The sequence below is a fragment of the Meles meles genome, chromosome 5 (genome assembly GCF_922984935.1).
Source record: "Meles meles chromosome 5, mMelMel3.1 paternal haplotype, whole genome shotgun sequence".
Classification (NCBI taxonomy): domain Eukaryota; kingdom Metazoa; phylum Chordata; class Mammalia; order Carnivora; family Mustelidae; genus Meles; species Meles meles.
The window spans coordinates 74993117-75019694 of NC_060070.1; the positions used below are offsets into that span (position 1 = coordinate 74993117).

General features: G+C 39.4%; 1 protein-coding gene across 4 annotated transcripts in view; it reads left to right on the forward strand.

Annotated features, from left to right (window-relative positions):
- Window positions 1–657: 657 nt before the first annotated feature.
- Window positions 658–26578, forward strand: part of SOGA3 (SOGA family member 3) — a 44290-nt gene continuing 18369 nt past the window's right edge. For 3 of the 4 annotated variants that reach the window (XM_046005646.1, XM_046005647.1, XM_046005644.1), the window contains exons 1-4: window positions 660–1424; window positions 3420–4528; window positions 4989–5213; window positions 6988–7146. In XM_046005646.1, coding sequence (XP_045861602.1) covers window positions 3437–4528; window positions 4989–5213; window positions 6988–7146 — 1476 coding nt within the window. In that variant the 5' untranslated portion in view covers window positions 660–1424; window positions 3420–3436. Of the gene's footprint in view, window positions 1425–3419; window positions 4529–4988; window positions 5214–6987; window positions 7147–26578 lie in introns of all 4 variants that reach the window. The other variant, XM_046005645.1, reaches the window with a different exon arrangement.

Below are 26578 nucleotides of genomic sequence, written 5' to 3' on the forward strand. Positions count from 1 at the left end.
AATTCATGTTAGCATAAAAAATAATATATTGACCTCCTTTGTACCTACAAAACCACGTATTAATGAACAAAGTAGAACAAAATTAGAACAAAAAATGTCTTTTCTAAAGCAGTGTTTACTTTTATTCTCATCTTCAAGTTCACCAAGGAATTCTTTGAGGTGCAAGGGAGACCTCCATACCAACCCACAAATAATTTTCCAGTCGGATTTTAAAAATATTATTGTGGAACAGTATGAATTAGTATACATTGTAAAGACATATATTCTGAATTCCTTCCTTTCCTCCCTGAATTTCCTTTAATCTCCTATTTTATAAATACACTCGATGATTTCTGTTCACCATATGCACTGCTATAAAGATTATGGATTCTAGCAATTGCTTCTTGTAAGCACAGTAGAAACGAGAATTTAATAAAGGAGAGAAGAATGTAAACCAAGGGCAACCCCGCTGTAAACGATCTCTGTAAATCGATATTTATTAGGTTTGCACTAAATTGGTGGTGGCATCTCAAGAGCCCTTTGTCTGTGGGACGGTGGGTCTGGCAACCATTATCTACTCGGGGACGCAACGTCTGTGACTCCGCCCGGGCTGGGGGCGGGGAGGGCGCACCGCGTGGAAGGCTGTACGAGAATTAAAGTGAGCGAACAAAGAGAACTCCCAGCAGCCGCCTGCCAGCTCCTCGCAGCTGCATCAGGAGACGTCAGTCACGCCCGGGAAGGCTGTTCGAATACGCCTCCCAGAGAAAAGGGCTCAAGTGAACAACTGATGGAGATTGATCCGCCCAGGACAAAGCTTTGCAGAAAACCAGCGCATCCGATTTCGAGCGGTTTGAGGATCCTCTGCCAAGTGCAGGATATGGGAGCGAAGCACGCACTTGGAGCGCGGCTACGGATCTTCCATCTCGGGTGTGGCTCCGGCCTTTTTGTCTTCTAGCCATCTCCCCTGTCACCCCCTCCCTCCCCCGACTCCGGCCCGTCCCCGCCTTCTTCTCTTCCCTCAGGAAAGTAGCCTCTCTTTGGTTACTTCTACCCTATCCTCCCTTGCAGTCCCGCCCTCTCTCCTGCCCAGTCCGGTGAGGTCAGCTCATGAATATCAGTGCACTTCCTGAGGAGCGTCTGGCACCGCTTGGTACCTCGCGTGTTCGCCGGCTTGGAGCCGCAGCTCAGCCGAGTCGCGGACCACGGGAAGTAACCGGCTCTGAGGCCGCAGAGCCTGCATGTTAACGCCATTGTCTGGAGAAATCGAGTGGGTGTGGAACTGGGGCGAGAGGGCCCAAAGTCGTGCTCAGCCAAAAAGTCACATATAATACTACGAAGTTAAACTTTCCTTGTCCTTAAAAGACATAAAAATAAACCCTGAGGTCGCCGGAGGATCAGAAGGAAAACGCTGTTGATGCAACTTGAAACATCGCGTCTGCAGAGAAGTGAGCAGTTCTTCTGGATTTCTAAAGGGATGGGGATGAGAGATGGGGTGGGTCAGTGGGCAGATAAAATTTGAGATTAAAATTGTTGGTTTGTGCCCATCCGGGGTCGCTTGGTTGGCGATTTCCACAGGGGAAGCCTTGAAGAGGCACAGCATCTTATCACTTTGTGAGAATCACGTGACAGCATGGTACCTTTGATTGTGTGAGCCGAGTTCCTGAGCTTTCTCCTGGGTTAGAGCTGTCTGGGAGCCGAATTTAAACGTTGTCAGGGGACTCTCAGCTCCTAAGTGATTATGCCTAATTCAAAAACAAAGATAAGGTTACATTGGCAATATAGCTTGGTTAAGTGGTCCACATTAGTATGAACCATGCCGTTGAACTAGGCCAGACATTCTAGGAGGATATGGCTCTGAAGAACGTGTAGAAAATGAGTTGGTGGATAACTTTTTTCCCCTTAGTGATTTCTTTGTTTGCCATTATTTTTTTAAACAGTTGGGGGAGATCCCAAAAGAGAAAGTCAGGGGCAGAAGGAAACTTCCAGTAATATTTCTTCATAAAATGAGGAATTGCTGCATGTTCACCAAGTTATGATACTTAAAATGGGCAATAACAGGAATAATGCTAGTAAAATAACTGGCAAGCATCTCTTCTCCTAATAGGAGGATTTTTTTTTTTTTTAAGCAGAACTTTCTGCCTAGTCATACCCCTTTCGGTGCTTTAGAGAGAGATGGTAGATCTAAGGGAAAAGCACCACACTGACAGCCAACCAGGTAGCTGGATCACTAGGCAGAAGAACCCAGGAGGCAATGGCTTGCTATTTTCCGGATTTTAAAAGTTAGTGACAGATTTATCTTGGAAAAAATACACAATAGAAGTTTATCTTGCCACCATGAGTGAGGATACACACAGGTTTCTTGGCTGGAGGGTCATTCTGTCTCAGAATTTGGCTCCATAGAAGGAATCCGGCACTTTAAAAGTACAACTTTACCTATGATATAAACTTTACCTGTGATATATACCATGTAATAAGATGTTTAAGAATGAAAATATCTTCTATGTGGCAATTACACTTAAAACTAAAATGACTCACAAGAACTATAAAATTCTGATAAATGTAGAAGTCATCACATGTAACTTAAGACATTGTGCGGGGCTGGCAATAAACTTTTCCAAAAGTATTTTAAAAATTGTTTACCAAAGCTTAAAGAAGAATACTTTTAGGGTTACTAATAACTAAACCATCTAGATGATCCTGAATGCCATTACTTTCTTAAAATGAAGTTGATTTAAAAATCACTCATTACTTTTGTCTTAGTTCTAGCCTAAAAGAAAATGGGTAAATTTCTCTAACCAAAAACAACAATAAGAATCAGAGTTGTCTGCGAAATATATCCACAGCAAATTTCCTGTAGGAACCTACAGGAACCTACTTTCATTGAGAATAGTAATTAAATAAAATGTTCTCTACTAAACTAGGTTTTAAAATGTGGATTCAATAAGGAGGAAAACCAAAGTTGAAAAAGCAGGGTATTCAACTCTAGCATGTGGACTTCTTTTCTTTCTGAAGCTTCTCCCTGACTTTATCCCCTCATCTTTTTTTTTTTTTAAATCCTCCCTTCCCATCAATTCCTTTCTGACCCATATCTCACCATTGCCAGAACCTGCTACCTGAGAATTTTAGGTTCAGCTTGCTTTCAGATCATCATCATTTTACTGAGATGGAGTGAGTTGGAGATGGTGACTCCCTCAACAAAATGAAAATAGACTCTTCTGCATCCTCTTCCTAAATTCAAGGCTTCTGTTAAGTGCTTTACAAATTTTATGATTTTCTAGGGCTTCTCTTTTACGGGGAAATCACCCTTTGCTCCTTAACAATGCAGACGTGTTGTGTGCTTCCCTTCTTTTGTTTCTATCTCAGATTAGAAAGGAAGGTTGGCGGATTTGAGAAGGGAAAAGAATGATCTGGTGATGAACCATTCTAATCTCATCTGGTAGATTCTTTCTAGACCGCTATGAGTCAGCCACCGATGGGGGGCGCTGCCCCCGCCACAGCCACAGCTTCTTCAGCCACCTCTGCCACTGAGGCTCGACTGCACCCAGAGGGCAGCAGCAGAAAACAGCAGCGTGCTCAATCACCTGCCAGACTAAGGGACAATTCGGTCCGACAGACAACCGCGACCACCCGGTCCCCCGTGGGGGCCGGCACTAAACTCAATTCTGTTCGACAGCAGCAGCTGCAGCAGCAGCAGGGCAACAAGACCGGGAGCCGCTCAGTGCCTCCGACCAGCGCCCGAGGAGGCGGAGGCGGGGCGGAGAAGGCTGCGCCCCTGGCGCCCAAAGGGGCCGCGCCGGGAGCTGTCCATCTCGCGGCTGGTGCTGAAGCGGCCCCTGCGGCGACCCTGGCCCCCGTGGGCGGCAGGAGGCCTGGCCCGTCGGAGGAGCCATCCCGGGAGCTAGAGCCAGTGTCCGCCAAACTCGGGGAACCCCCTCCGCTCGGGGAAGGAGGAGGAGGGGGTGGGGAAGGAGGAGGAGCCGGCGGCGGCTCCGGGGAAAGGGAGGGGGGCGCTCCGCAGCCGCTGCCGCCGCCCAGGGGCTGGCGAGGGAAAGGCGTACGCGCTCAGCAGAGGGGCAGCAGCGGCGGGGAGGGGGCCACCCCTTCACCATCCTCCTCTGCGGGCAAAACCCCAGGCCCCGGCAGCAGAAACTCCGGAAGCGGTGTTGTGGGGAGCGGGAGCGGTGGCGGAGGGAGCTACTGGAAGGAAGGATGTCTGCAGTCTGAGCTCATCCAGTTCCACCTCAAGAAAGAGCGGGCGGCAGCAGCGGCAGCCGCGGCTCAGATGCACACTAAGAACGGCGGCAGCAGCAGCCGCAGCTCCCCGGTCGCTGGCACCCCTGCCATCTGCGAGCCTCTTGCAATCCCTTCGGTCTCCCCAATGGCGGCAGCAGCGGAGGGCCCCCAGCAGAGCGCCGAGGGCAGCGCGAGTGGAGGGGGCATGCAGGCGGCGGCGCCTCCTTCGTCGCAGCCGCACCCGCAGCAGCTCCAGGAGCAGGAAGAAATGCAGGAGGAGATGGAGAAACTGCGAGAGGAAAACGAGACTCTCAAGGTGAGAAGGGTGGGGGGCAACCCCGTGGGGGAGGGGAGGTGTGGGTCTAGGAGGATTAGGGCGTGTCCCGCGAGGGTGAGAGTCTGTTAACCTGTGAGGGAGCCTTAAAAAGGAAAGGGAAGAGGAAACAAGAGGAGGGGGCTCCTAGGCCTTTTCGAGATTTAAAACGGCCTAGGATTAGTAGCCTCAGGTTTTAATTTAAATCCAAATTTGGGCCTTCGTTCTCTAATTATCATGGTTTGTCCCACTTTTTCATGCAGAGAGGAAGAGTAGGAGAGTGCGAGAAGGCCCAAAGAAGGCCCGTTTTTCTAGTTTCTTCTTCATTCAGCTCTGTCACTCCTGTCTCTTGGAGACGGGGCAATAAAACTGAAAATTTGGAGTTGGCATGGGGTACGTGCGGTGCATGTCCGGGTGGCAGGGGGCGAGATTAATTTTGACCCACGGCCTGTCACCGCCTCAGAACGAGATTGATGAACTGAGGACCGAGATGGACGAGATGAGGGACACTTTCTTCGAGGAGGATGCCTGTCAACTGCAGGAAATGCGCCACGAGTTGGAGAGAGCCAACAAAAACTGCCGGATCCTGCAGTACCGCCTCCGCAAAGCCGAGCGCAAAAGGCTCCGCTACGCACAGACTGGGGAAATCGATGGGGAGCTGTTGCGCAGCCTGGAGCAGGATCTCAAGGTCTGCAGCACCCGGGCTTGGGTTGGAGGGGGCGGGGGCACGGGGCAGGGGCGGCAGGTGGGACCTCTTTGCGAGGAAAGGCCTTTACTGGTCATTAGCAAAGATACAGAGTTTCGCAGCGCTAACCACGAAATACCAGGCTTCCGGCAGGAGAAAGGAAAGAACAGACCAGTGGGTCTGAAGGGTCTAGTGTGCGTGGAAGGCCTTGAGGAAAGCGAGGTCTGTGGGCTTTCATGGGAGTAACGGTGACTCCTCCAGAGATGGTGGGAGGAGGGCGCCTCCCCCAGCAGAAACGCGGGCGTGGCAAAGCGCAGACTGTGGCGTTGGTAGATCTGGCCTCCAGAGGCTGTCTTCCGAGCGGAGGCCAGGTGAAATCAGGCAGTCCAGACCAGCGCGATGAAGACTCCTGAAGGGAGAGGAATTGAAGACCAGAACAGGAACAGCGTTGGAAAGATATTAGAGTTAGGGTTTCTCGCTGCAAGTCCCCCTAACCTCCTTCTTCCAGGACTCCTTCCTTTCTGTACTTTGCTAACTCCCTGAAAGAAAATCTGCCCAAATTGCCGCCCCTTGTGGAGAAGTAAAGAGCGAGTGCAGTAAATGAAGAACCTCATTCTTAATGTGAAGCTGTTCCTTTAAAATTTCCCCCAGTGTGGAAATTTTAACCTTGAAATACGTTTTTTAAGTAGGTGTGGCCTGTTCAGTTCAGTTTGACTGTAGGCAGATTCACTGGCAATGCAAACCAATGTTATCTTCATAACCTTGGACAACCAAACATAATTTTAATTATTTTAACTTCCTCAAGATATGAAAATCAAGTGTCATTATCCTATATTTGTTTTAGAGAAAGCTGTGAGAAAACACTTAATGGAAGTCATTGAATTATTTTTTTTTTCTTTTCCTAACATTTGTTGAGTGCTTACTATGCACCAGGCACTGTAGCAAGCATTCTTATATGTAACAGTGAGTTATCTCTCTAAATGTTAGCAGAAGACAAAAAAAGGAGGGAGGGGACCTATGAGGTTGGAATTATTACTAACATCATCTTGTATGGAAGCTGAACCTTTTCAAAGCTAAAGTGCCCAGCCCCCAGCCCTGGGAATTGGCTAATAGGTGGCCAGGCTCTCTCCCCACCCAGTAGAAAACCACAGTCTATGTCTTGAGCCACTATATCATACCATGTCAAAGCAAAGGCAAAAATGTACACTGTAGTTAAAACAAAACAAAACTTAATCTCAAGGACTGATATATTTCCTAGGATTTCATATTTCATAGGATCAGAATTCAATCCTCCCACTTCACCTGTGAAAAGTTTGTTTTCTAGTCTTGAAAATGAGTAATAACAGAAATATATAATGTTGTAGAATCAGAGGAGGTACGTGACATTTCTTTACACATGATGAATCACAATTGAACATCTATTACGTGGTATAGTGTAGAGGTTTAGAGAACAGAGTGGAGAACCAGACTACCTGACCACTTGTTAGCTGTGTGACCTTGAGCATATTACTTCACATCTCTGAGACTCCATTTCCTCATTTGTAAAGTAGGAATAGTAATAGTCCCTATATCATGGGATTGTTGTGATGATTAAGTAATTTATATACGTGAATGACTTATATATAAAGCATACTGGTGTATGGCAGAAACAATTTACATATCAACTCTTAGTAGTTTTATTTATTTATGCCTCTTAGTAGTTTTAATGTGAATGTAACTTTAGCTCACTATTTTATTGTCTTTAATTATATATTATTGTTAAAACATTTTAACTTAGGTTGCAAAGGATGTATCTGTCAGACTTCACCACGAATTGGAAAATGTGGAAGAAAAGCGAACAACAACAGAAGATGAAAATGAAAAACTGAGGCAACAGCTTATAGAAGTTGAGATCGCAAAGCAAGCTTTACAGAATGAACTGGAAAAAATGAAGGAGGTTAGTATTTGATTATCTCATGTTCTGCTACATATACATTTAGTTCTTTTTTTTTCTTTTTTTTTAAATATTTTTTATTTATTTGACAGAGAGAAATCACAACTAGGCAGAGAGGCAGGCAGAGAGAGAGGAGGAAGCAGGCTCCCTGCAGAGCAGAGAGCCTGATGCGGGGCTCGATCCCAGGACTCTGGGATCATGACCTGAGCCGAAGGCAGAGGCTTTAACCCACTGAGCCACCCAGGCGCCCCTACATTTAGTTCTTTAGAAAAGAATCCCCAGGACAAATATGACTGTTAAAATACTTCCATCTTTTAATGATTATAGATCAGTTTGTTGTTCTCACCCAATATACTAACAGATGCATGACTTCGTATTAAATTAATAAGTAGCAAAGAAAAACTGACCTCAGCCCTACCTCTAACTTGATATATATGAGCTCTGACCGAGGTTCCATTCTGTCTTCTAAGTTCATGTTAAAGAGCGGCATCTGGGTGGCGCAGTTGGTTGAGCTCCTGACTCTTGGTTTAGGCTCTGGTCATGATCTTCGTGTTGTGGGATTGAGCCCTGTATGAGGCTCTGCACTCAGCCTGGACTCTGCCTGGGTTTCTCCCTCCCCCTCTCTCCCTACCCCCTCCAAATAAATAAATAAGTCTTTTTAAAAAATAAATAAATAAATTTATGCTAAAGAAATTACACAACTATACCCAACACAAAGGATGTCCAAGATTACGAAGGACTAAGCCTGTGTTGAGAAGAAGAATTAGTCCTGTGATTACTACTGAGTTCATAGAACTGCAGACTTTTAGGATGAAAATGCTATAAAAATCATTTAATTGAATCAAATTGAATCATTGCTTGAATCCTCCTTATGACAAAACCCCCAAATGATCAGATGCTTAGAACATTACCAGTGATTGATCTTTAAGTTCATTTGCATTAGCCAATTCTGTCACAGCCTAGCTCTGTTTAAAGGTTTTCTTTGTTTTGAGTTGAAATCTGTTTCATTGTAATTGAAATTGACCAATTCATCTTAGTTCTTACCCTTTAGGGTAGAAGGAAGAGTCAAGAGTCCTCTTCCACATCAGGTATTTGAAGTTTCTATTTCCCCTAAATTTTCTCAAAGAAAAAAAATTAATATCAAAGAAAATAACTGGAGGAGAAAAGAAACAGGAAAGATTTATCTAGAAGTAATTAGCTTTGTTATGGAGAGAGTGGTTGGGTTATGAACATCGGGAAGGTATGTGCTATGGTGAGTGCTGTAAACCTAATGATTCACAGACCTGTGTCCCTGGGGCAAGTAATACACTATATGTTAATAAAAATAAAGAAAGAAAGAAGTAATTAGCTTTGTGATAAGTAGCAATTGAATTAAAATAATCATCTTTGAAAACTGCCTGAGAATATATGTGCAACTTATGAAAATTATTATTGAGAATAGCAAATGCACAAATGGTCCTCTGGACATTGTCCTCTGCTTAAATATGCAGAATTTAAATGAAAATCCTAACCTTTCCATGGACTAACTGAATTATTGCAACTTGCATTGCTTTGCTTATCTCAAAATGGTATAAAAATATATTTACCATGTAACAGTGAAAAAAATATCAAGTCTGGTTAGGAATATGTGTCAGGAATTTGAATGTAATAGTTTCAGTGGGGTAAACTATTTTGTGATCTAAGTTTCTATTTATTATTATATTATCCTGATTTTAAACATTTTTTAACATGACAAATTAGGGCAAAACCATTTTCATGATATGTAATTCCTGGCTAATACCTAAGGACAGCTGTGCGCTACAGGAGGAAAACATGGAAACTGGGAGCCATGTGACCATCTTTACCATGTAACTAACTGTGTGACTTAAAAAGCTTCAAATGTGCCTCAGTTTATTCAGTTGTAAAATGTTGTTTTAATGATTCTCAGCATCTCCTGCAGCTATCATGACTTTTATCATGAAGTCCAGGACATTATCTTTAAAGAGTAGCATAGATTTTTTTTTTCCTAAAGTTAAGCGATTAACTATGAAATTATGTGAAGTATGTGCTTCTTAAACAATAATGTACAGTTGAAATTAAAAAATGAAAAAAATTAATTTCCAGGAAAAACAATGAAATAGGCAGCTTTATTAGTTTGCCAGGGCAGCTGTATCGAAGTACTGCCAGCTGGGTAGTGTAAGTAATAGACATTTATTTTCTCACAGTTCTGGAAGCTGGGAGTCCAAAGTCAAGGTGTAGTCAGGATTTACTCTCTAGGAGGGCAGGATCTGTTCCAGGCCTCTCTCCTTGGCTTGTGGACCGTTGTTTTCATGTTTACACCGCATTCTCCCTATAAATGCCTCTGTCCAAATTTCCCCTTTTATAGACATCAGTTGTTGTAGATTAGGACCTACCTAAATGTAGGTTGTACATTGTAGATTGACTGCCTCTGTAAAGACCCTATCTCCAAAAAAGGTCACATTCTGTAGTACTCTGGGTTATGACTTCAGCATGTGAATTGAGAGGATCCAGTTCATTCTATAACCATAGCAATTAAACACCTTCTTATAGGCAAGTAAAGAGAAAGTTCATTTTCAGTTACATTAGGCTCCATTCCATGTTCATACCTCACTTGCCTTCTCCCATATTCCTTGCTTATACAATTAAGAACATTAAAGTCAAAACAAACTTCATTTGATGACCAGGAATGAAAGAGAAATACTTTGTGATTTGGTATCATGTGAATGTTTTTTAAGTAAATATCTGAAAGTTGGATTTAAGAATGGCATAAGAGCTTCCTGCTTTCATTCTGTGTCCAGAAAAGGGAAAAATGCCTGTAGACTGTCCATTAGCCAGATAGATGGGACCTCTGCCATTGTAAAATAAAAGCCAGAATAGTCCGGCTACCAGGAAGAAGGGCTAGAACCTGAGAATGCCCTCAGGAGAATCACTGTAGAGATGTGTTTTGTTGATTCTGTTACCTAAACTCTTCCCTATAACTCTTTCTTCCTTCAGGGCTCTGACTCTGATTTGGAAAAACATTCTTGTAGCATCAAATAATGTGGGTATATGTTCATGCCAAAAAGGAAATTCACATTCTCCTTGGAGTTCTAAAAGCCAAACTCCAGTCCCTGATTAGAGACTACAACAACAATAACAGCAAGTAGAGGGAATTTAGGAGCATGTATTCAGGATATTAGCTTTTAAAGTTACCTTTGATTAAAAAGATGGGCTCTACAATAGCATTCCCATTTTGAGAAGGTGGGTGGCAGTGGAGAAAGGAAATAGAAATAGAGAGGAAGAACAAGAGAGTAGAAGATAAAGATCTGGGGGGTTCTAAATGCAATAAAGGAAAAATGAAAAATATTCTCACAGGAAAGTTCTGAAATCACTCATTTGAGGTTAACCTTCATAGTGCTCAGAGAAGTGTCAGGAATAGAAAAGGTAGTGTAAAAATATATTTGGAAATCAGAAATGTTTCATTAAAATGAGATTCTTGTAATAACCTTGTTATCTTCCAAGAAGATCAGTATTAAAACTGAGTTGCAACGTAAGTGTCTCACTGTGTGGGGTCGGAGCTGTGACACAGTCGTGTGACTGTGACAGTTTCAGATAATCATCTGTTTCCTTGGTTGTAAAATGAAAACCTATTCAAGTCCTTGGTGAGTGCTAATCACACAACTGTCATCCTTTGTGACATTCTAATCAGTGGAGAAAACAGAACGAGGCCAAACTTTCCATTATGAAGAAAAGACACTAGTTACGGAGGAAAATTGTAAAATGTTAAGTAGAATATACTAGAGAGAAGCAATGCTCTAACTCCCAGTTTTTAGTTTCTTATATGGAGTCATATAGATGTTGAACTGCACAACTGGGACCAGTAGGCCATCTGCTGGAGTTTGGAAACCATTTACTAAGAGTTTAATTGGCTTCAAGGGTGTTGACCAATTGCTCTCAAGGCTAGTGGCTACACAAGGTCCTATGCACCTGCTCACATCCATCTGCTTATCTTCTTCCTCTGAGAGTACAGAGTCGGCACTGGGGTAAAAAGAGTTGAGCAGAGGCAGGATAGAGGTAATTAGACAAGTCTACTGCAACTCATTGCTTGTATGGAAACTGTTGGTGTTCTGCCAGCTGCAAACAAGAGGGACCTCTTAGGATGCAGCCTTAGAATCTTAATGGTATTCTCATCCGATTACAAAACATTGGTTGTTACTACTGCAAGAAAGCAGTAGAAAAATGCCTTTACTTTTATGTAACCCAGGGAAAATGATGGTCTTTCAGCATCACAAGCAATCAGAGACAGGTTTTTACAAAAGTTATTTCATGGAAGCTACAACTCATGGTTTGAATGCCAAGACAGGTTAATAGCATAAAGTGAAGATATGGAGGAGGCTCTGTGAGTGCTGAGTGTCTGCTACAGCTAACTGAAGGTCACTGCCTTCATGAAGTCCTTCTTCTGTAGGAAGAAACTTTACTTTGAGAGTTCTGAAACCCTTGTGCTCTTCAGAAGGGAGGGGTCTTCTCATGTCGCCTTTAAGATCTGACACTTGGAGAAGCATTGATAACAGACATTTGAGGAAAGAAATGGACCTTTGAGGTTGGAAGGAAAGAAAGAATAATGATGATGATGATGATAATGAAGATGATAAATGATTATTTGATCCTTTTTATTTCAGAATCTATCTTCTTTGTGTTGTTTCATCCCTTAACCTCATGCAAGACTCTTAAAATAATTTTCTTAACTTTTCCTGGCCTTTGCCCTAGAGGGCCCTTAATTTGCCTACTGCAATAGCACTATCTATCTTGGGACTTTTGTTTTCTGTGCACTTGGTTAATATATCCTATCTATTACAGTGAACTCTCATTCTAGAACACAAAAATAATTAGTACCATAAATTTCAACAGTAGTGTCTTTTTTTTAAGTATATAAAGAATATATCTGTTTACTCAGACTCTCTTTACAGACAGATCGCTAATAAATAAATTCTTGTCCTGCATGTTTAGTATTGCCGATTTATTTTTTGATTTAATATAAGTAAGTGTAACTTTAATTGGTTTTGATATAGGGTATGTTAATCCAAGTTACAAAGTACAAAAATGAAATGATGAGTGATAAATCAGTAAAGAAGCAGTCCAAGAGATGGTTTTAAGGGGGAATTTCTTTGGCATTCAAATATTTTCCTCCTGGTTCTGGTAGTTGTAATTTGAAAAATAGAAGAGCAGATATTGATATTTTTAAATGAAATTTCCATAAATATTTTTAAATGCATCAATTAAACACTATTACTTTAGTCACATCTTCTCAGAAGCAGTGGTTTGTTGAATAACTTAGGCAGGAATAATATGGACTAAATTAGAAACAAAAAACAACGTGCCTGGTAAACGAAGAAACCTTGTTTTCCAGGTTGCTATATATTGTGTATGTGTTTTCAAAGATGTGTTTATTTGGAAATTGTAAACTCCATTGGATTTTTTTTTTTTCATGAAATTACATATGCAGTTGTATGCACTCTGAAGCTATTCCCTAGACTCAGTCCTATATTAGTGGGTCTTTTCTTTTATCCAGATGCCAAGCCCCCAGCAAAAGCAAATCCCTGTTGGTGAGACAATCCCTGTTGGTGGAGCATTTTGTGAAACATATTGAACTTCTATTGTAAACCTCAAGTGTCTGTTTATTTAAATGAAAAGCACAAGGGTTTCAACGCTTTTGAAAGTAAGCATTCTTTGTACAGCCAGTTTGTGTCTTGGCTGGGATTTTGAACTTTATGTTCTTAAAGCAATAAGGCACTGTATAAATATGAATTTTACCCAATTAAGCATCTCCTTTTGATTATATATTCATTCCTATTTCAAATATCTATTAATTACGATGTTTGCAATGGCATGGCTTCATAGATCCTGTTCAGTAAATGTATGTTGAGGGGCGCCTAGGTGGCTCAATTGGTTGAGCATCCGGCTCTTGATCTCTGTTCAGGTCTTGATCTCAGGATCCTGAGTTCAAGCCCTTACTTAAAAAAAAAAAAAATGTATGTTGAAAGGTTTGTTGCATTTGATGGTGAACCATATCGATGGCAGCTAAGTCTCCAACCATGTACTCTACCAGTTTAACGAGGTCCTGGGGCTCTAGGCTGAACTTTGAGTGATCTGTGTATGAGAAGTGAGCAGTTTATATATGTTTAAATATCTCCATGGAAGTTCTTTACCGACACAGGTATTAGAGTTGTTTACTTCTCCAGCTTCTTTCTCTAACCTACCTTAAAAAGGAATTTGAAACAGTTCTCAATAAATCATAACCCTTGAACTAAGTTTAAAATTTTGGTCAAGTAAGAATTCTGGGAAGAGGAAAGAAAACTTAATCCAAGGGATGTGTGTGAAACAGCTCTGAGTTCAGTAGCAATCGAGGCAGGGAGAGAAAAATTCAGAGAAGTTGCTTTCTAACTGTGGCTGGATATGGAGGCAATGTCAAGCTTTATAGGAGGCCTTTGGAGAAACCATGAAGAAAACTAATCCTAGTACAGGAAAATGTTCACAATTATAAACAGACAACCGGTGGGTGGCTGAGCCTTCATAACCACTGTCAGTTCTCATCTATCCTGTCTATAAATTAAGAATTACCCTTTTGCAGAAAAGAACATCTAGACATTTTGTCATTAGCTGTGAATTTGAGTGTGGTTAATTAGAAAGTTCACATGTCATGGCATCTAGAAACTGACTTTGAGCAAATAACTTGAAATGTAGCATCTTTATTCATAAATGTAGAAGTTAAACTAAATACTCTCAGTTTCCATAAAAATGTCATTTTCTACTTTGTTATTCATCTCTATTCTCCCTGAAAGTTTTATTTATAGTCAAGCATGCCAGTTTGTTTCACTACTATTATTTTTATTATTGTAATTATTTTTTCCCTTAATCAATCAACAGATATTTATTGAATACTATTTTTTGCCTACTATAATATGGGCATATAGACACCCCACCCCCAGAGCATACAAAGACAGAGATGTCAGGGTGTTGTGTTAAACTCAGAGTTTGTCCTAAATGAGTGAAGTCATCAGCTAAACATCCAAACATTTTAATTTTACTATTATTGAAATGATATGACTTATGAGATTTTCTGAAGGTTCAAGTCTTTATGTTTCCAAGAATATAATAAAAATCTCTAGGTTTTTGTGTGTATGTGACAGAGAAAAACCTCACGTAGAACTGACCCCCATTAAACAACCTGTCTTTTCCTTAAGGGACTCTGTTGGTCTAACTGTGACCCAGCTAGTCCCTGTGGTGCCTTTAGGTTTTGGGACAATAATTCGTAAAATTATTCTCTCCCACTCCCCTCTACCCTTGACTTCCTGAGAAGGGCCCGCTTTTAGTGGTGCAGAAAATAGCATCTTTCTGCCTCAACATTTTCCTCAGAGCTAAAAACCAAAAAGTTTGATCTGACTTTGATTTAGCAAACATTTTATTGAGTCTATATATATATTTTTATATATAGGATATATAAGAAGATAGCAGTTACTTACTGTAACCATGAGAGTAGTCCCTGACCTCAAGTTAATTACTTTCTGATAGAAAAGACAGCCTTGTGGTGCACCTGGATGGCTCAGTGCGTTAAGCATCTGCCTTCAACTCAGGTCATGATCCCAGGGTCCTGGGATCGAGCCCCGCATCAGACTCTCTGCTCAGTGGGGAGCCTGCTTCCTCCTCTCTCTCTCTCTGCCTGCCTCTCTGCCTACTTGTGATCTCTCTCAAATAAATAAATAAATAAAATCTTAAAAAAAAAAAAAGAAAAAAGAAAAGACAGCCTTGTAGAAGTTGCACTTTGACAATATTTACACATGTGTGTTACTATACTAAATGCTTTGATGTTCATTATCTCAGAATGGAAAATTTACGAGGATGAGGCTGACACCAGCTTTGATCACTGTAGTACCCTTAACATCCAGGTCAGTGCATGGCATTTAATCATTTAGACCATATTCTTCTGTAATATAATAACAACCATTATTCCATACTTAATTTGTATCTATCTTTTCTCCACACTAGACCATAAACTCTCTGGGAGTAAGAACCAAATCGTGTCTTACTCAGCATCATGCCCACAACAATCAGAAATTGTTGACACAAAGGCCACAAAGAATAAATAATTTTGAGTGAGAGATTATGTGGAAAGTAGGAGAGGTATTTCAGGCCCTATTTTGTAGAGAGAACAAGAAATAGGATTCAGAAACAGGACTCTTTCCATGGGGCATAGTACAATACAAACAAGATAGGAGGAAATCTAGGCTCACCTTGCTTCTAGAATTAGAGATCTCTTGAGACTTTGCTATCTCCTAGAAACTTCTAGTCCTCTACCTTGTTTCTTTCAACCCGTTATTCCCCAGAAACAACAAGTCTTTCCTGGAATAAGGTCTCATAGTCTTGGGGTGGGAAATGAGGACAAAAGCTCAAAAACAAGAGGAAAACCCTGACACCCTACACGTCAGTTCCGTGTTTGACTTCTATATCCTTCGGTGAGACAATGCGGAATGCAGGTTTGGAGAACGAGAGAAGACTGCAGACTGCAGATTTTGTCACTCCCAAAGACTATCCAACTATTTGCTTTAAATCTCTGATGTTCGAGAGAGTCAGCTCAGCAGTTAATTTGCCTGGACAGACAAGGGAAATTACCCCAGGGCTGCCGCTGCTCAGTTGCTACAAGGACTGAGTGCTAATTACAAACCAATCTCTGCGCCAGATACTTCATGTATAATGATGTTGTTAATAGTTTCGTTTTAGGGGCACCTGGGTGGCTCAGTCAGTTGAGCATCCAACTCTTGGTTTCAGCTCAGGTCATGATCTCATGGGTCATGGGATCAAGCTCTGCCTCTGGTTCCATGCTCAGTGGAGAGTCCGCTGGAGATTGTCTCCCTCCACCCCTTTCCCCATTCTCTCTCTCACGTAAATAAATCTTTTTAAAAAAAAAATTAAAAAAAAAAAAAAATAAATAAATCTTTTTAAAAAAAAAATCACGTAAAAAAAAATCTTTAAAAAAAATAAATCTTTTTAAAAAAAAAATCTTTTTAAAAAAAATAAATCTTTTAAAAAAAATCTTTTTAAAAAAAAATAATAAATCTTTTAAAAAAAGTAGTTTCATTTTAGAGGTAAACACTCAAGGCTTAGTAAAGTTAATATCACTCGTAAGCTGGCAGGGTCCACACTGGTCTGCCTACCTCTAAGCCCATAGTCTCCAATGGCCAATGCTACCCAGCCACACTGTTGGGATACAGGGTGCCCCTTCCACAAGCACCTCTATCTTCTTCCAGACCCACAAGTGACCTGCCATCTTTTGGGACCTTAATTCTCTTAGAATCTCCTAAGTTTGGCACCTCTAGCACACATTTAGAAAACGCACTAAGAAATATTGAGAGAATACTTCCAAGGTATTTCCAAAGGAAAGTTATGTTTTCTCTCACAGAAGGAAAACCCTTACAGGAAAAAAGAAGAAAAAAAAAAGGCTAGAAAAGAAAGGGGAAGGGAAGGGAGAAGAAAGAAAGAAAGAAAGAGAGGGAGGGAGGGAGGGAAAAGGAAGAAAGAAATTAAAGAAGGAAGGAAAGGAAGAAAGAAACTGGGAACATAGGGCTAAAAACATGTTTTCAAGTCTGTTGATACCATCTCTTCTTTTTACAGATTTTATACCTGTGTTATTTCAGATAAATCACTAATAGATTTAATTGCCTCTTAAAGGAAAATAACTATTTTCCCTCTTCAATCTATTCTCAAGGACAACAGAAGAGAATATATGTGGCATGCCTTATAAACCCTAAGGTGGTGTAGACATCAGATGCTCTTGTCATTATCACATAGTTTTAGATTCGCTGATTAAGACTTAACTCTTAGAAAGAATGTTTGAGTCCATGAGAGTGAAATTTTAGATATAGCCGGGACTCCAACTCTTTTTACACAGGCTTTGAAACACTTCTGCTTTCTCTTTCTCCATGAGTGTCTATGACCCTGAAGTTCTTTATAGGTCCCTTCACTATCAAGCCATTCTAATTTCTTCCACGTGTCCCGTTCCCTCTTCCATGAGGCATGTTCTTAGACCCAACCACTTCACCATCCAGCTCTTCACATCGGCAGAGGTTTGAAGGCACCTGCAGACACTGCAGCTAGACTGTCTGTCCGTGCACTCCCCAACGGGGCTGACCACTGATCTGTCTGGGTAAACGTCTCTCCTACCTCTGCTGCTCTATAAATATTTTTCTCAAAGAGAAATGTCCTAGTAGAGAGAGAAGGGCTATTGTATTCAAGTCCAAGATAGTTTAGATTGTTTTGTGCCTTTTAGTGACTCCAAAGATAAATCTGTGCTCTCTGAATTTAGGAACCATATTTCTATTTAATTCACAGAAAGACTGTTATATATACAAAAACTGTAAATGCTTGGACAAGAGAAGAGGTGTTTAGGAAGATGCAATTGCTATCAGAGGAGCTCAGCTTTAGCTCTTAAATTAGAATTTACTCAATTCCTTTGTTTTCCAATACTTGTGTTACATCTGAGTAAATATAACGAGCAATTTCACTGTATATTAAGAAGTCTTTTCTAAATTGAAAATTCAGTTATATCTTGAAGATTTTAGACTTCATTGCATTTTAATGGAAATACAATCACTTACTTGATGTCTCCATTCTAATTCCATTTTTACATTTCAGGGTCAGTTAAACTGATCTTTATCCAGATGGTAAATGACATTTGAAGATGACATTTAAAGATGTCATTTAGCTTCTCTCCTGACATTTTCCATTTTATACTTGTATATTTCACTTAATGGGGCCATTTATATTCAGTGTGATTCAACTCAGAGGTGCTTAAAATTAAAAATTCAAAGCATTCTATATTCATCTGCTGGCTAGTTCAATTATTTCCATTGTCTAGCCAATTAATCATGGTGGTAAGTGGTTAATAAAATTAACTACATTATTTTTTCTTTCCTTCACAAAATAAGCGTTCTTACCATTATGTTGGCCAGGAACCTTGAATAATAGCAGAAATAATTAGACAGCCCAATTGATTATTGTATTCAAGGGCATAATGAGTGACTTATATGTTGATATGTAATTGTATCTACTGCCTCCTTGCATATGGAAGAAAAGATTTTCATAGAACTTGATCAAATGATAGCCATCTGTCTGTATTTAGGAGGACCTGTTTTATGGAAAGTATTGTTTTTTGAGGATAAAATACAGCTATCAGATTCACTTCTTTTAAAGGTATGGCTACATTTAAAATAGAATAAATATGTTCTGCAATGATTTGGAAGGTAATTACTCTATTTTTAATTCCACTAGTATTGACTTTAAGGGTTTTTTCGGTAATACATTTATGATTATCAATTTTTCTAATCATCAAACTCAAGAATAAAACAAGGAATTAAGAATTCTTTCTTGGATTACTGTTTGGTCTTTGTTAATTTGACATAGGATTATAAACTAAGATTTTTACTATTACTTACTGTTATAGTATATAGTTTCGATTTAAAGAATATCTTTTGCTTCGTATGTAATTCAAACAATATACTTCCAGTTTCAGTACTTAAACTATCAGTGATTTTGAACCACAACTACATTTTTGAAACCTCAGTTTTAAGTAATCTTTAATTTGATTAGATAATGATCTTGACTTTCTTTTTTACAGGAAAAATTTGTAGATGTTGTATTTCTTGACCCTTTGTAATTTTGAAAATAGCATGTGGCTGACTTCACACAGAAATGGCAGAATGGCATTAGCAAGTGAAATTCTTTTCTTTTCACATTATATATTCTGTTCCATTATCTTCTGCCATTTGTTTTTCAGTGGAGAAATATGAGACTGGCCTGATTTTGATTCCTTTGTCGGTCAGATTATATTCTCTCTACATAGTTATGGATATTTTTCTTAACCTTTTATATCGATCATGGTCCTCTGGTAGGAAAGGAAAGTCACCTAGATAGATCATATCATATATTTAAGATTACTTACAGTGGTTGGGCAGGATTCAGAGAACATACTCTTAATTTGGGCTGGTCAGGCATTTGGAGAAGACTAGCAACACTCCCTACCCCTCGATATGAAGACACTGCTGAGGAAATGGTGTTCCTGGGTCTGTGGAGGATGGTCCACCGAGGGGGAACAGTCATCTGGATGTATCTTAGCTACTGCTCAGATACAGTGTTGAAAAAGTGAGGGAGTACTGAGGGTTGCTGGAGGGGAGAGGGGTGGAGGGATGGGGTAACTGGGTGATGGACATTAAGGAGGGCATGTGATATAATGAGAACTGGGTATTGTATAAGACTGGTGAATCACAGACCTGTACCTCTGAAACCAATAATACATTATATGTTAATTTAAAAAAGAAATTAAAAAAATAAAAGAACAGTTAAAAGAAAAGAAAAACAAGAAGTGAGGGAGTGAGGAGAAGTGCCTTAGATCTCCTTCCATTCCTCAGCATTTCTGCCAGTGACTTCAACTGGCCAAACCCAACTAGAAGGCAACTGGCAGGAAAAGTAGCATAGGTAAAAAAGTATGCAGAGGTAAGCCTCCTGAAACACAGAGTAGGACAGAGAAGGGGCAAGAATGAGTCTGCATAACTAAGGAGAATAACCAGTTCAAAGCTATCATCAGGACGTATCTAGGCGGTGGTCTTTGTTTATATGTACAAAAATGTAGATCTGAAAGTGAATACTTATTTATTAATTATCTCAGAGAAGCTTTCTTGAATATGGGCTTGACAACCACACATGCTCTAGCTCTATTTTCTTCACTTCGTACCCTCTACTACTTCTCATCCTTTCACCTTTTTTTTTTTTTTTTTTGGTCCTTTTCACCTGTGTCCTTGGACAAATTCTCAAGTTTGTTCTCAGTATCATTGAGTTAATTTTCTGCTGTGTCAGTCGTGGTCTTTGAAGACTCCAGTGCAAAATTTAATTCTTATATTAAATTCAAGGTTACATGTGCAAATACATACATGAATTCTTTTAAAAAATATTTTCTTTATTTATTTGAGATAGAGCATGGGGGCGGGGTGGTTGTGGAGCAGTGTCAGAGAGAGGGAGAGGGAGAAGCAGGCTTCCCACTGAGCAGGGAGTCAGGGAGCCAGATATGGGACTTGGCCCCAGGATGTTGGGATCATGGCTTAAGACAAAGGCAGATGCTTAACCAACAGAGCTACCCAGGGACTCCCTAATTCTTACACTGAAGTATAGTGTCCTCTGAGTTTTCTTATTCCCAACAGCTTCCTAGTCTTCAGATCTTAATCTCATCTATGAACTTCTATTTTTAGTTCATAGAGGCCATGTTCATTATCTCATTAAGAACACTGTATTTTGGGGCGCCTGGGTGTATTTAAGCTTTTGCCTTCCGCTCAGGTCATGATCCCAGGGTCCTGAGATCAAGTCCTGCATCGAGCCCCACATCAGGCCCCCTGCTCCCTCTCCCACTCCCTCTGCTTGTGTTCCCTCTCTTGCTGTGTCTCTGTCGAATAAATAAGTAAAATCTTAAAAAAAAAAACAAAACATTTTTAAAGCTGCCTTCTGTTTTCCAGAGTAATTTTCAAACATATATTTTTGGTTTTTCCCTTTCTCTTTAGCTGAATACATTTTTTTTAGTTTAACCAATATATTTTATTGTATACAGATTTATTGGGGTATAATTTACATACCATGCATTTGTTTTAAGTATACAGTTTAATGACTTTTAGTAAGTGTACAGAGTTGTGCAACCTTCCCCACAATACAATTTTATAAACTTTATTTATCATGCTCCTTTGCAGTCACCTCCTATTCTCACTCTTAACCCCAGTCAAGCACTAATCTGTTTTCTAAATCTATAACTTCATATTTTCTGACTATGTCATACAATTATAATTGTACAATTTTTGGCCTTTTGCATCTGGCTTCTTTCACTGAGACTAATGTTTTATATCAGTACTTCATTCCTTTTTATTTGCAAATAACATTTGATTATGTGTATATATATGTAAAAATGTATATATATATATACACACACACATATATGTAGCTGTATTTATATATCACATTTTAATTTATCCATTCTTCTGTTGATGGATATTACTTTTTTCCCATTTTTATGAATGATGCCTCTATGAACATTCACATGTTTTTGTGTGGACCTATGTTTTGATTTCTCTTGGGTAGGTATCTAAGAGAAATTTATAGGTATATGATGAATTTATGTTTAACTTTTTTTTTTTTAAAGATTTTATTTATTTATTTGACAGAGAGAGATCACAAGTAGACAGAGAGGCAGGCAGAGAGAGAGAGAGGGAAGCAGGCTCACTGCTGAGCAGAGAGCCCGATGCGGGACTCGATCCCAGGCCCCTGAGATCATGACCTGAGCCGAAGGCAGCAGCTTAACCCACTGAGCCACCCAGGCGCCCCTATGTTTAACTTTTTAAAGAAATTGCCAAAAAAAAAAAAAAAAAAGAAAAGAAAAGAAATTGCCAAATTGTTTTCCAAAGTGGCAGCACCATTTTTTTTAACTGGTAAGGTACCATTTGATTGCCGCCATCATCGTCGTCGTTGTCTTCTTCTTCTTCTTCCTCTTGTTCTTTTCCTCCTCCTTCTCCTCCTCCTCCTCCTCCTCCTCTTCTTCTTCGGTAGGCTCCATCCCCGGTGTGATTCCTAACACTGGGCTTAAAATCACAACCCTGAGATCAAGGACCTGGTCTTAGATCAAGAGTCAGACACTTAACTGACAGAGCGGCCCTGGGAGCCCCTGCTCCATTTTACATTCTACCAGCAAAGGAGGGTTCAATTTATCAACATCCTTGCCAACGCTTATTGCTTATCTTTTTTGGTATAGTTGTCCTATTGAGCATTAAGCAGTATGTCATTGTGGCTTAAATTTGTGTTTCCCTAATAATGTTGAGCATCTTTTCCTGTGCTTTTTTTTCATTCATGTATCTTCTTTTGTGTAATATCTATTCAATTTTGTTTTCACTTAAATTGGATTATTTGTCTACTTATTTCTGGGTTCTAATTTAAACTCTATTTACTCCGGGGGTGCCTGGTGATGCTTAGTCGGTTAAGTGTCCAACTCTTGATCTCAGGGTGGTGAGTTCAAGCCCTACATGGTGCTTAAACTCTTAAAAAAAAAAATCTAAACTATATATATTCTGGATATACTTTTTTATTATTAGATGTATGATTTGTATTGTTTTCTGTGTTGCTTGCCTTTCACTTTCTTTATGATGTCCTCTGTAATACAAAAGTTTTTTTTATTTTGATGAAGTCCAATTTATGAATGTTTTTCTTTTATTACACATGCTTTTGGTGTCACGTCTAAGAAATCTCTGCCTAACCTACAGGAAAATCACTCTACTGTTTTTCTAAGAGTTTTACAAGTTTTAGCGATTACATTCAGGCTTATAATCCATTTTGAGTTAACTTTTGTGTATGTTGTGAGTTAGGCATCTAAATTTATCTTTTTGCATATAGATCTCCAATGGTCCCAGCACCATTTCTTGAAAAGACTATCCTTTCCCCACTGAAATGCCTTTATCCATTGTACTTTTTATTTCTTTTTCTACTTTTTTCTTTAAAAAAAATACCATTGAATGTCAAACTTTCCTTTTAAATTTAGTGTTGTCTCAAGACACACTCACTGTGTAACTAGTTCGTAGTCGCTCTCACTGCTTGCTTTCAGATCCAAAGCTATCTCACAACTTGATACACACAGCTCCAATCCAACGTTTGATGGCCGGTAGACATTTATCTAGTTCTGGCCTATTCGAAAGGAATATGAGAATGTCTACTACTGCAGCACTCAGGCATGCTGACTATGAGGAAAAGTTAAATCTTAGAAAAATATTCTTTTCTTTATCAATAGTGTGTGAAAACCAACAAACCCCAATTTGGGTTTTCCCAAGGCTTTTTTGCCTATGGTTCTACCCATGAAGCCCCGGATTGGAAAAGAACCTATCTCATGATTCATTGCACAATTAATCATCTAGCTCCTTCCCTGCGTGGCTCCTACTTGTATTGGAGAATTGGAGTTCTAATAACCTGAGAGCTGCTGATTGCAAATCAGCCAGGCCCTTTCTCCAGATATATGATAAAACAGTATCTGTGCAATATTTATGCATGTATTAGAGAAAGTAGGGCTGGGATATAGAAGTGTTGGCTGCCCAAGTGGTTTGCTTTTTGATAACTTTATTGAGCCACATTTTGCATGTGATATACTTAACTCTTTCCAGCTATACACTTCAGTGATCTCTGAGTAAATTTTCCATGGCATGCAATTACTATAATAAATTAATTTTAGAACATTTTCATTACCTTATAAGATCCCTCGTGCTTACTTACTGTTAATCCCCATTTCTTCCCTCCTTCTTGCTACTCCAGGCAACCACTAATCTACTTCTTCTACCTATTGATTTGCCTTTTCTGGACATTTCATGCAAGTGGAATCATACAGTATGTGTCTATTACGTCTAGCATCTTTCACCTAACATAGTGGTTTTGAGGCTCATCCATGTCATGTCATATACCAGTAGTTCATGCCTTCTTTTTAAAATCGCTGAATAGTATAGTATTGTATGGATACCATATTTTATTTTCCATATTTACCCATTCACCAGTAGATGCACATTTGGGTTGTTCCCAATTTTGAGCTATTAGGAATAATGCTTCTATTATATTCTTCTATATATATTCTATTATATATCTAATAATGCTTCTAGAATATTCTTGTGTAAATCCTTATGTGAATGTAGGTTTTCATTCCTCTTGGGTATTTACCTAAAAGTGGAATTGCTGAGTCATATGGTAAATTTGTGTTTAACCTTTTAAGAATTAGGGGTGTCTGGTTTTGATTGGTCTGTGTTTCCATTTCTACTGTTTCAGACAGTAAAGGTTATGTATAAGATACATTATGTTTCTTCATTGAATTCCATTGATACTGCTATTAAGGGAAATTTTTCTTGATTCTGGAAAATGCTTGACTGTTAACTTTAGTTTCCAGTGTTACTGCATCTATATTTGTATCTTTGCCTTCAAGCATATTTAAATAGGGAGAAAGTGATAGCTTCATATTTTATTAGCCCCACATTCTTTCTATTTGACTAACAATGTAAATGGCAAATTTTCTTTAAAATATGATACCTTAGGAAATGAACCTGATTCATCTATGATTATTTTCCATAACTTCCTTAATATATGGACTATTTTATTTTTATCCCACTTGTATCTCATGCTCTTATATTCATGCGTGTATTCCCATCAAGTACTTATTTGTTATTTATATAGGCACTACTATATGCATAGCTGTTAAGTTGCTCTCATGTCTAAAAAAGATGCATGTACACATGTGTATGTTCTTTTTTTTTTATTTAAAGATTTTATTTATTTATTTGACAGACAGAGATCACAAGTAGGCAGAGAGGCAGGCAGAGAGAGAGAGAGGAGGAAGCAGGCTCCCTGCAGAGCAGAGAGCCAGATGTGGGGCTCGATGCCAGGACCCTGGGATCATGACCTGAGTCGAAGGCAGATGCTTAATGCACTGAGCCACCCAGGCGCCCCGACTTTCACTATTTTTAAAAACAGAAAAGAGCCAGTTTCTCAGGAATAGTTGATTATTACTGAAATTAACCATGGAAACAGATTTTTTTCCAACCCATTTAAGATTTGCAGAGAAAATAGTCTATAATCATATTTTATTCATGGTTTTTACTGACTTGGTATATGATAGAGACTACAGGATTGTGATTGTCATGGTTTATTCATCAATGTTTTCATAAATTTGTTATAGGAAGTTAACTCAGTCTTCCTTCTTATGTCATTTGTTTTCAAGTAATTTCAATTATGTCTCTAATAAACACCTATTATACACTAAAGAATGTCTAAGCAAAAACAAAACAAAACAAAACAAAAACTGAGCAGAAACCTCCTTAGTAGCAATCAAGAAAGATATAGGCAAAGACAAAACAAAAAATCAAAATGATGTCAACATAAGAGAGTGCTAAAAAACCCACATTAATAAGATGAAATTTAATATGAATAAATGTGATGTCCTATGATGTGATTTTTTAAAATGTACACAAATACATTTTGTGCATATACAGAATATATACATAAATATATTCATAGCTATTTACACAAAAAGAGGCTAAGGGAGTTTAGTTGACCCAAAGCTAGATATGAGATCAAGTCATATAATAAATGCTTATAAAACTGGGGAATGTGGATGTATACATATATCCTGAAGAAGAAGAAATTGCCATATGTGTATATGTATGTATATATATGGGCTGAAGAAGAAAATACTTGACATGTGATTGCTCTCTTCCAATGTTTGGAGGGATTTAATATAGAAAAAAAGATAGACTTTTAAAAAAAATTCTATTTATTTGTTTGACAGAGAGAGAGGGAACATAAGCTGGGGGAGTAGGAGTGGGAAAAGCAGGCTCCCTGCTCAGCGGGGAGCCTGATGTGGGACTAGATCCCAGAATCCTGGGATCATGACCTGAGCTGAAGGCAGAAGCTTAACAACTGAGCCACCCAGGCACCCAGAAGATAAGATAGATTTATTATTTGAATCACTGTAAGTTTTTTTTTTAAGTACTCTCCACGCCCAGTATGGGCCCAACACAGGGCTTGAACTCACTACCCTGAGATCAAGACCCTATCTGAGATCAAGAGTTGGACGCCTAACTGTCTGAGCCACCCAAGTGCCCCACTGTGAGTCATTTTTAACTTTAAGTGGATTTGGAATCAAAATACAGACATTTTATCCATTAGAGCCATGTGTAAAGGGATTGGCTTGCCTGTGTCATGTGGGAACAAGCTTCTGGAAAAGCACCAGCAGAGACTTGGTAGTATACAAAGGATTCCTGTAGGGTGCTGAATGGAAGATTGGTTTTCTTAGCACCTTCCACATACGTGACCTTAGCAGTCCAGGGCAGAGTTTGAACATTTTACTGTCACTAAGGGCCAACCAATTAATAAATGAAGGAACCTCTTTATGTAAGACTGATGGGGCAAACTCAATATTGTATGTCTCAATATTTAGTTCCAACCCAAGGATGGCATGCCATAATCAGGACCTACCAGGTCTTCCCATTTTCCAAGTGAAGCTGGAAATCTTGATTTTTAGAATGTAAATTGTCCCCATTTTAAAAATTGGCAACAATTCCAAAAATGTTAAAGCACAACTATGGGCTATAACTTTTTAACCTAGTCTAGGAATTATTCCAGAAACTAACAACTACTCCTTTTCAGTACATTTCAGAAATGATTGAGTACTCTGACCTTTAAAATTTTATCACAAAATATCTTAAATGTATGTATAATTGTATAAAGAATCATTTTAAAGTACCTAAGTACTCACCCCTCGGCATCCTGGCATGCCAATGGTATTTTAAGCATATTTCTTCCCAGATCCTGAACTTAATACAAAAACTTCTGTATTAATAAGGTAGAAGCTGGT